Raw genomic sequence first — 10,860 nt, 5'->3', positions numbered from 1 at the left:
AAGCCAGAAATGAGACAGTATAGCCATACATGGATGTGGACATTGGAGTTAAAAAGATGGGCCTGGGAATATGGTTTCAAGAAGAAACATATTGTCCTGAGTTAATGCATGGATTTGCAAGAGAAACTTCCAGGATGAAGCTTGTAGTTAGTTGTACGTACTACGTAGACTTTACGCTAAACTCTTCCTTGTTCCTTGGATACAAGAGGGAACCCTGGATACCAAGGGGGAACCCTGGATACCTGGGGGGAACCCTGGATACCTAGGGGGAACCCTGGATACCTATCTGTACATCCTGTACCTCGTGTTGCTTAAGTGCCAAGGTTCAGGAAAGGGGGGAAATTTTTGGTTAAAAGGTGAAGGAAGTGAAAGAAGTTTACAAACATGAAACTTTAAAATTCATAGATAAACAAGATTTTATAAATATCTGTAGAAATCAAAATGTTTTCACATAAATTGCGTCTGGATATCTCAGTCCTCTCTGACAACAAATATGCTGAAAAGTGTTGCCAGTAAATATGAAAGAGACTCAATTTTATTATTTAATAATTTTTTTGTGTCGTGGTATGTGTCTTAGATTTAATGTGTCTGATGTGGTATGTTCCTGAGAATGCAATATGGCGTGTGAAGATGTATGTTTGCTTTAACTCTTTTTACACAGTACCTGTTCATTTTTTTCAGGTCAAATAATTATATTTTATAAAATCTTTTATTTTCATGATAGATTTTAAATTAATATTAAATGAACTTTAGTTTAATCTTAATATTTAGCATGCTGGCTTTGAAACCCGGCTTTGCCTGGAGTTTCCCAAAACTCAATTTTCAATTTTAAACCAGACTCAGAACATTCCCGTAGTTTTAACGAGTTCCTCTATACAAATTTTAGGCCAATCAGTCGAGGGGTTCCTGAGTTATGATTAAGCATACAAACAAACAAACAAAGATTCTTTTATATAAACAGGGTGAGTCAAAAAAGTGTGATTTGCGGCGCCTGGTGCAAAATTGTACCTTTTTTGTATAACTCTCCTGTATGGTGTTTTAAAATATTTTTTGAAAATTTGTATTTTTTTTGGTACTTCAATGGTCTTTAAAAAAATCCGCAAACCTTTTTTTGTAGATATATTTCGTGGATATCAAAAGTAAATCAAACAATAAAAAACAATAATTTCTTTTATTTAACAAAACAAAACAGAAATCTTCAGCGTCGCTGTGATCACAGTTTTTTATGAACATTATTATCATTGTAATAATTACCATGCATACTGAGATACTCATCAATGTCTTTCCAGGGTAGGCGTGTCTGTGGTAGGCGTGGCTGTTTAAGTTTAGTTCCGAAGTTTGGAAGATATTTACTCACGTCCCGGATTTCCTTGTCTAAAAATTACATTTAAAGGGAGTGACCGGCAATGTATGGTGGTTGAGCAGAGGTTGCAGTATTGTAGAAAAATTCTTTAGGATTCATATTAAACGTTTTAAAGATCTATAATTACAAGCTTGAGCGCAAAGTTCAAAATCATCAATTTGGTTGGATACATTTTGAGAATCGTTATTATTGCAAAAAATGTAACAAAAATTCTATAGTAAACTGATTGCTACTTGGTTAAGAACAGGTTGAAAAATTAAATTAACTCTTATCATCGAAAATATGTAATCTTGTTCAATTATTAGTTTCTATAATCTCTCATTATTCACAAAGATATTCTCCAGATTTTCTGGAATTTTTATTGAAAAGACGACATTTGAAGAATTTGTAGAAATCTGCGAACAAATTCATAGAAAATAAGAAGTTCAATAATAATAATAAAAATGAAATAATATTTTCTGACATTTATATATTGACAAACTTCTTTTGAGAGATTTGTTCCTAAACATCTAATTTATAGCTTACTGTAGAATTTTTACTATTTTTTGTCGTTTAATAATTTTAAAAAAGCCGATTTTTTAAACGTATCTACCCAAATTGATGGTTTTGAACGTCGACGTTGCTCTCATGCTCAGTAATTATAGATATTTAAAACGTTTTATATGTCTCAAATAAATCCTAAAGAATTTCTCTACAATATTGCAATCTCAGTTCAACCACCATACATTGCCGGACACTCCCTTTAATAAAAAGGAAATATGAGAAAAGACAATTTTGTCTACATTCAGTTTTTAAAGATCTTTCTTTAAACTTTTATCGGTTTTCCATTTTTCTTTTCCCTTCTGTGCTCGCAACTTAATAGTAAATTTAAATGGTTTTATCAAAGACTGTAGTCAAACAAATCATTTAAAGGATTCAAAAAAATAATAAAGCTTCTAATTAATCTATATTAAAGCAAAAGACATTCGTTTATATGTCCTCTTTAGCCGGTCACTTATGGGCCACTTATGGGTAGCCTGTGGTTGACAAAATTTTATTTTTTTCTTACGGGCAACGCCGGGTTCTTCAGCAAGTCTATATTAAAAAAAAAAGTGGAAGTTAGAGATGCACAATATTAATTGACCAAAAGTTAAAAAATCGTCTCTCTAGTTAATTAAGTTTTGAGGAGCACTGTAAAGTTACTCTTTACCTGTATTCTGGTAGGTTGGGAGAGGAGGGGCTAAATACAGTCCTGGTCTCCGTACTGCACCTTTATATATAAAGAGCGTTTTTGAAAAAGTGGTTTTTTTAATATTTCGTTAGGAGAAAGATAAAATCCACCAAAAAAAATTCTTTATAAAACTATAAATTTGCGAAACGATTACAAAATGACAAATAATCCTAAAAAATCTTCTAACAAAATGACTAAAACAGTTTTTTAAAGCACCCTAAAAATATCAATGTTTTTTATTCATTTTCAGATGAAATATTATTATAGAAAAGTATCCTTGCCTTTATTTTTGTTTTGCTTCTTATCCGTTAAACCACTACCGAGCTGGGTTTCAGATAATTGAGTATCGTCTTCATTTGATTCAGTCTCTGTATCTTTATATATATAAAGTTGTAATTTATGTTTGTCTGTCTGTTTCTATGTCCGATCCTAACTCATAAACCCTTTGACCTATTTGATTGGGGAACTCGGGAGAACCACGAGAATGTTCTTAGCTTAGTTTTACGATTCTAAGTATGAGTGGGTTCACTTTTAAAGGGTAAAAAACGTAATTTACAACCAAGCGCGGGTAAAAGCGGGAGTAACTAGGAGTACCATTGGCAACGCTGGGTTCTCAAACTAGTCAAAAATAAACTAATAACAAAATAATTTTAAGTTTAAAAATGAAAATTTGTTCTTGCCTTTTTGTTGACAAGCTTCTTTGAGACAGAAAAGAAATCCATTAATCTGAATTTGGATTCTTCTCGTTATTATTTAAGTCAAAACTTTTGTATTCTAAATCTGCTCATTACGCGCTTAATTGGCTTCCCCAGAGTCAGTATTTAATGAATTTGAGCTAGGTAGCTGAACTAAAGGGTATCCCACGAAACATGACAGTTAGTGAATAGTTTTGGATGTCTTCTTCCATATACTATATTGAATATTAAATACTTTTGCAATTTATTTCGTTAAAAAACATTTTTTCCTTAAATTTATTTTACTTTTAAATCAATTTTATTACAATAAGATTGCCATTTAATATTTTTTTTTATCGCTCTCTTTATTTTCAGCAACCTCTCCAATTTATTTAATTCGGTCCCTGCAGGTTTAATTTAAGTCGTCAGACACCCCTTTCTTTGAATGTAAATTTTTTATCTTGGTTAATTTCCTGTCCATCCCAGGAATGAAACTTAAACCCATAAATTTAAGTTGATGTGGCTGAGCGCCTTCCCAACCAAAAGTTTTAGCCTCTTGTTTACCTTGATTCGGGGGAAGGTATGAGATTCCCAATTCCTCAATTTGCGGACTTCCATAGAAATCCAGGGAGAGACCTTCGTCCTCAATCTCATTGGATTTGATGGTTAGAGGAGTCGAATCCATGATCTGTGTAAATATTTCGAGCATTTCCTGAATACATGTTTTTTAAGTTCATAGCTTGCACAATCAAACATTTAAACTTGAATTAAAATCAAACCTTGAACTCTTTCATATCCTTCATATCCAGCATCAGAGCGTCTTCAGAATCAGCCTCCTGATCACTTGTTCCAGCAGTATTTTCAGACTCAGTCTCCTGATCAATTACTTCAGCAGTTTCAGAACCTACTCCATAAGCTTCAAGACTCTTGATTGGTTTATTTTCATCAACCGTTGAACCAGAGGAAGTGGTTGGTGTCTGGTAAGAGCTAAGATCTGAAGAACCATTCTGATCTTGATTGATGTCATTTCTGTTTCCATCTTGCTTGCCTGTAGTATCTGGATCAGAATCTTTATTCTTTTGTTTTGTTTCATCCTGATCCTTCCCAAAGGATCCCTCTGGCTGATTTACGGAAGATACGTATGTTTCTAGGTTATCATCGGTCAGGATTGGGATTTTATCTGTAGATGTAGAGATACCCAAACCAGCAGAATTAGATAATGGGTTATAACTACTAAGATCATCATCATTCTCCTTGTCTTCTTTGTCTTTATCAGGGGAAACTGATGTACTTCCAGAAGGCTTTCTTCCCTTTAGAAAGTCCTGATTGTTATTTTTACCAGCTTTTGAGTCCTTATTGTCGGCTTTAATCGAACCATCTTCATTTGGAGGAATATAGTTGATATCTGATGAAATGGCGGAAATTCCTTGAAAACTTCCTGAGGTTTGAGGTGCTAGGTAGTCAAGAACAGTCTCTACTGTAAGCTTGCCGGGCTCAACTTTACCTTCATTTATTAATTGCGATGTGACTGGAATAGGTTGACCGGATTCATTTTCACCCGGGGCAAGATATTCATTCTCGGCTTCTGCGTTAATTCCATCAACCTTGGTTGGAGTTACAGGAGCTAGTGGGACTGTACCCGTTGATACTTTAGGTTTGTCTGGAGTAGTATTGGTAAACTGTGGCTGTTTCTCGGAGCTGGGCGTAGAAATAGATTGTTGAGGTGACTGGTTAACAGAGGAGGTAGGTGGTTGGGTTCCAGGTTTTCCAGATGGCGTTGTTGGGGGGACAGCTTCAAGAAGAGGTTTGTTGACAGTTGGCTTTTGACCAATATTTTCAGATCCAGAAATCAATCCAATCTCTTCTTCTTCGCTGTACCCTTTGCTTGGAACAACTGTAGTTGGATCCAAACACCACTGAAAAAAATTAAGATTTTAAATATAATTTCCAATGGTTTTCCTCTTCTTTCTATTTTATACCTTTGTAATAAGTGGTTTGTCCTTTTCCTTTGCAGAATCAAACTTGAGTTGGCAAACCTCCTGCAAAACAAGATCAAAATGTTTTGCATTTAATGTGGATCATATTTTTCTGTGAGTGCCCGAAAAGATTTTTATTTGATGATTTAGAGAAAAAAATATTATTAAAACAAATCTGAATAATTTGTAAATGAAAAATGATCATAATTTTTTTGTGAAAATTCCATGATCTTTCCTTTGGTACGAGAGAGCATTCTTGAACAGCATCAAGTTTTGGAACCAACTTGGTTGCAAACCTACAAGTCTTCATTGGATTGAGATCACAGGATTCTTCAGGAACTTCTATTATACTAGACTCTTCCTTGTCATGGCATTCTTCTTCCCCAGGCTCCATTCGACAGTTAGCTTCAATAAAGATAAAATAAAAAATATAGAACAAAGGAATTAAGTCTTTGCCATAAAAGTTCAAATTTTCTATTCCCTATATCGTTGCAACCTGACAGAATTCAACATTAGGCTGAAAATATATAAGGGCAGTGGCATAGACTCAATTCCTTTAGAACTTTAAAATTAAAAGATCATAAACCCTATTTCGTGACTGCGAACATATTTGTTTTGTATGGGTAATTAGTGGCAAAAAGTTTGCACACAAGGTTTGGCATGTTTCATGCAGATTTTATTTCCTGCAATAAACTATACCATGTGTTTCCTGCAATATATGTATGCTAGACCATGTTTCCTGAATACCAGATTTTTAGCGGATTTTTTATGTGGATCTAGTAAAAAATTCCTCACCCAGTCCGCAAAGTTCAACTGGTATTTTTTCACAGCTGGTATCCGCGACCATTTGTCCAGGGGCTTTCTCAACATATTTTGTTGTGCACGAGGTTTCAAAGAATGTGCGGCACCTAGCGTCGGAACTTCCAGTTTGCCGTTGAAACCTGGCTTTCAGATCAGAATAGATGGCGTTACGTGCGTGTCTTGCAGAATTGTCTATACTCCGTCGAACTCTTTTCTCTAAAATGTTAACAATTCAAAATGCACCTAAGCATCTGCAAATAGAAATGGGCATAGTTTTTTTGAACGAACAAAATGTTTTGTGAAAAAGGGTGTAGTTCAGAAACAATGGACGAACTATGAACGAACGAAATGGATCGCTGAGAGAAATAAAAAATGATCGTTTTTTAAAAACAAACGAGAAAAAGTAAAAACAAACTTGTTTGAACGAACTTCAAAAAAACTATTTTTTTTTCTGAACGAACGAGTGTTCCAAAAGATTTTAAAAAATGATAGTTTTTTGTGTACTGAATGAACAATTTTTTTGAACAATGATTCCACTGAACGTATGATTTTACTGAACGATCGTTCAGTGAGAAAACGAACGAAATAGATGGAAAATGAACGGTAGTATTGAGAACAAACAAAATTAATATTATTAACGATTAAAAAAATAAATACAAATCAAATGGGTCGTTCAGGAAGGATCTATCGTTTCAAACTAAAGTCATGGATGTAAATATGGGGTTGAACAAGTTTAGAGTTATTTCAAAAACAATCATGGGCCGATAAATTTTAAACTTCTGATTAATTAATCAAATGATTAACCGTATAGTTTAGAATGGCAGATCATTTAACACACTTTTTTTCAGTTAACAACGTAACTTTAAAATTAAGAAAATTTGGACATGCTAAAGCGTAAAAAAGTTCACCTTTAATTGGATCACAAACTCGCACAAGAGGTCTGTAACATTTTCTAAAAAGAATCTTCATTGAAGGGGTTGAAAGCGTAATTTCAAGCGATCTTCCATTTATCACAACGATAGCGTTCAAACCTTCGACTGATCAAGGATATCGGATATGTCCTTATTAACCTACTAGAACGTTTTTAGATTCTAAACAATGTTTTTGCGAAATGTTAAATATTTACAATAGTTACATTCTAAAAGTGACAGAAGATAAAAATTTTAATGTGTAAAAACCGCGTTTAACATTAAACAGTCGACAATTTCGAGTTGCGCAAGTTACAGATCAACTGTGTATCAGACTGTACACAGCATAGACCACGTACTACAGGAATTCAAGCGGGTTTCTATTTGTTTAAACAAAGATATCGCTTTACTCGATGAACAGTCAAAGGTTTCAAGGGTACCATTTCAAATCTGGCACTAGGTTTGGTGCATGGACGGTCACTTAAAATTACGCTTACAGTCTTTTTAACCATTAAAAAAATCAAAATATAAAAGAATTGCGCCTTTATTCTCACATTTAAAAATAATAAAGTTAAAGAATTAAAATGTTTGTCTTTTACCTAACTGTTTGGTTTGTCGCCTGTTTATGAAAAGTTATCTGACAACTCTTCTCAAAATTCTCCTCACAAAACTCCTCCTACAGTTCTTTATAATTCAAAACTATACCTTGGTATTACTCAAATTGGTATAATTAAAACACAATTGGTATGCACTCCAATTTTAATTATTAAAGGGAGTGTTCGTGAAAAATGAAAGGGGGTATAGGCTTACGGAGAAAAATAATCGCTTCTGATCGCTACTAATCTTTCTTCTAAAACTGAATATTAGGAATTGAATCTAAAACTAAATATTAAGAAATGAATATAAAACTGAATATTAAGAAATGAATATGAAACTGAATATTAAGAAATGAATATAAAACTGAATATTAAGAAATGAATCTAAAACTGAATATTAAGAAATGAATATAAAACTGAAAATTAAGAAATGAATCTAAAACTGAATGTTAAGAAATAAATCTGAAACTAAATATTAAGAAATGAATCTAAAACTAAATATTAAGAAATGAATCTAAAACTAAATATCAAGAAATGAATCTAAAACTGAATATTAAGAAATGAATATAAAACTGAATATTAAGAAATGAATCTAAAACTAAATATCAAGAAATGAATCTAAAACTAAATATCAAGAAATGAATATAAAACTAAATATTAAGAAATGAATCTAAAACTAAATATCAAGAAATAAATCTAAAACTAAATATTAAGAAATGAATCTAAAACTAAATATCAAGAAATGAATATAAAACTGAATATTAAGAAATGAATATAAAACTGAATATTAAGAAATGAATATAAAACTATATATTAAGAAATGAATCTAAAACTGAATATTAAGAAATTAATCTAAAACTAAATATTAAGAAATGAATATAAAACTGAATATTAAGAAATGAATATAAAACTGAATGTTAAGAAATGAATATGAAACTGAATATTAAGAAATGAATCTAAAACTAAATATTAAGAAATGAATCTAAAACTGAATATTTTCTATAAAGATTATAAACTGTCCTGTGAAGGATAAAACTGTGTTACATACGTGTAATGACATTCTTCAACCTAAAAACAAATTATTTTAAACTGTTTAATCTTTACAATAACATTTTTCCCTCTCAAATACTTTATTAAAAGAAACATTTTTGCATGTAAAAAATTCTGATCAAGAAGATTTGAATATATTACAGACGAAGCGTAAGAAAAAAATTATATGAAAGAAGGCCGAGAAAATTCTTTAAAATTGGAAAAATTATAAAAAGATGTCTAGTGTACCTCTTTATGCAAGCATTCTAACAGAGGTTGCTTTACAATAGTCTTGATGGTTTCCTCTTTAAAGATACAGCAAAGTCCTAGAATTAAACAAAATAAATCAAAATGTATACAAATTCATTTTTTTGGTCTTAAAAAAAGATTGTGCTTACCCTATGAATCATGACATTTTTTTGGGAAAAGATGATTTTTAACCACGGGAGTTTTATATTATAAACTTTGTTCGTTTTTATTCGGGGTAAAGATATTAGGTTACAAAGTTTGTGCAGAATGTTCTCCCTAAAACTGCAGAAATGGTTAAAGAAAATGAGTTTTTAACACAAACTTGAATTCTTATCCCTCTATCTTTGCAAAGAAATAAGAATTATATAAATCAAGTTTTTCGCAAAAATTCAGCTTCTCGAAACATCAGGAAACAGTGCATCTGATGAAAATTTTCTATTTTTGTTACATCTTCCTTCAAAGAACTGAATTCCTTTTATATTTACCTGTCTCCTGATCTTCCTTGCACCCGGAGAAATCTATTTGTCCTGTGGCAGTAAACTCCTTCTTTTCCTTCTTTTCCTCATCATTTTTATTGTTTGATTCTTCTTTCCTTTTCTCATTTTCTTTCTTCTTTTCTTCCTTTTCTGTATTTTTATCTGTATCTTTTATTCCTTCATTCTTTTTCTCGTCTTCATTCGGATTCTGTTTGTCAGGGCTTACTTTATCATCAGAAGTTTCAATTTTTGAATCTGATCCTGATTCTGATCCTGATCCTGATCCTGATCCTGATCCTGATCCTGATCCTGATCCTGATCCTGATCCTGATCCTGATCCTGATCCTGATCCTGATCCTGATCCTGATCCTGATCCTGATCCTGATCCTGATCCTGATCCTGATCCTGATCCTGATCCTGATCCTGATCCTGATCCTGATCCTGATCCTGATACTGATCCTGATACTGATCCTGATACTGATCCTGATCCTGATCCTGATCCAGGTTAAGGTTTAGTATCTCCTGCTTCAGGTTTATATCCAGGGAAAGGTTTAGTATCTCCTGCTTCAGGTTTATATCCAGGTTTAGGTTCAGTATCTCCTGCTTCAGGTTTATATCCAGGTAAAGGTTCAGTATCTCCTATTTCTCCAGATGAAGGTTTGTTTGTTGTATTTCCAATCCCTCCTGTGGGTGGCAAAAAGTTTGTGATCGGAACATCTATTCCTGAACCATATCCGGGAAGTTCAAACGATGGTTTAATTGAGTTCCCGGATCCATATCCGGGTCCATATCCTTCAAGGGTGTAGCTATTCGATGGTTCTTCATAATCTTCATAGTCCTGAATTCCATAATTCCTAAAAAATTGCTTTTTTTATAAATCATAAGTTATCATTATTATCACCAGTGTCCTTTTTATAACAAGTTAGATAAATTAAAAAGTTTTATAGAAGTTTTTTAAAATATGCAAAAAAAAATCATTTCTGACACCCCTAGGCTTTTTACGCCAATATAGTTCACCAAATCCATACTGCAGTCCTTCAATTATCATACAGGGAAATTTTCATCTTTCTAAACATTCCAACGAATGATTTGACAGGTTCTTTAGCATGGCAAAAGAAAAATCAATATATGGTTCTAGCTTGGGAACCCAGCTAGCTAACCAGGTTATTAAAAGTTACTCCCGCCGTTTACCCGCACTTTTACCGGGCAACTAAATTAAAATCGACCCACTCAATTCAGTATCTCAAAACCAAGCAAAAAACATTAAAATGGCTCTCCCCAGTTCCCCAATCAAAATTTAAGGCAAATCGGTTCAGGGGTTTCTGATTTATGATCGGACAAAAAAACAAATAGACAAACAGAGATTACAACTTTAAATATTTAGATTATTTATAGTAATCGCTTGGGAACCCAGCGCTGCCCAGGTTCCAAAAGCTACTCCGCCGTTTACCCGCATTTGAACGTGTTTACAAGGAAAATATTTTTTCGCTATCAAAGTCGACCCACTCAACTTAAAATTATTCAAACCAAGCTATGAACATTCCCGTGGGTCTCCCAAGTTCCCCAATTAAAATTTGA

General features: G+C 32.8%; 1 protein-coding gene across 1 annotated transcript; it reads right to left on the bottom strand.

The window, feature by feature from the left end:
- Positions 1-1,213: 1,213 nt before the first annotated feature.
- LOC111704342 (uncharacterized) lies at positions 1,214-9,597 on the bottom strand. The gene is made up of 13 exons (XM_023476569.1): positions 9,292-9,597; positions 8,807-8,883; positions 8,549-8,596; positions 7,532-7,608; positions 6,933-6,976; positions 6,019-6,240; positions 5,459-5,628; positions 5,227-5,286; positions 4,027-5,163; positions 3,812-3,959; positions 2,855-2,947; positions 2,553-2,612; positions 1,214-1,374 (listed from the first exon to the last, which is right to left on the bottom strand). The coding sequence occupies exons 6-13, from the start codon at positions 6,068-6,070 to the stop codon at positions 1,214-1,216; spliced, it is 1,881 nt and encodes a 626-aa protein (XP_023332337.1). The 5' UTR covers positions 6,071-6,240; positions 6,933-6,976; positions 7,532-7,608; positions 8,549-8,596; positions 8,807-8,883; positions 9,292-9,597.
- Between the last annotated feature and the right edge of the window lie 1,263 nt (positions 9,598-10,860).

Source organism: Eurytemora carolleeae, unplaced genomic scaffold (genome assembly GCF_000591075.1).
Source record: "Eurytemora carolleeae unplaced genomic scaffold, Eaff_2.0 scaffold480, whole genome shotgun sequence".
NCBI lineage: Eukaryota > Metazoa > Arthropoda > Copepoda > Calanoida > Temoridae > Eurytemora > Eurytemora carolleeae.
Note: the sequence above shows the minus strand (reverse complement) of the source record. Positions and strands in the feature narration are given on the sequence as shown.

What these genes read in the sequence shown, in the direction of transcription:
- LOC111704342 (XM_023476569.1), bottom strand. Translation starts at nt 6,070, where the DNA reads ATGGTCGCGGATACCAGCTGTGAAAAAATACCAGTTGAACTTTGCGGA. An exon ending in AATGCTCTCTCGTACCAAAG is followed by an intron (nt 5,287 to 5,458) that starts GAAAGATCATGG and finishes CTTGTTTTGCAG; the next exon opens with GAGGTTTGCCAACTCAAGTT. An exon ending in ACAAACCACTTATTACAAAG is followed by an intron (nt 5,164 to 5,226) that starts GTATAAAATAGA and finishes AATTTTTTTCAG; the next exon opens with TGGTGTTTGGATCCAACTAC.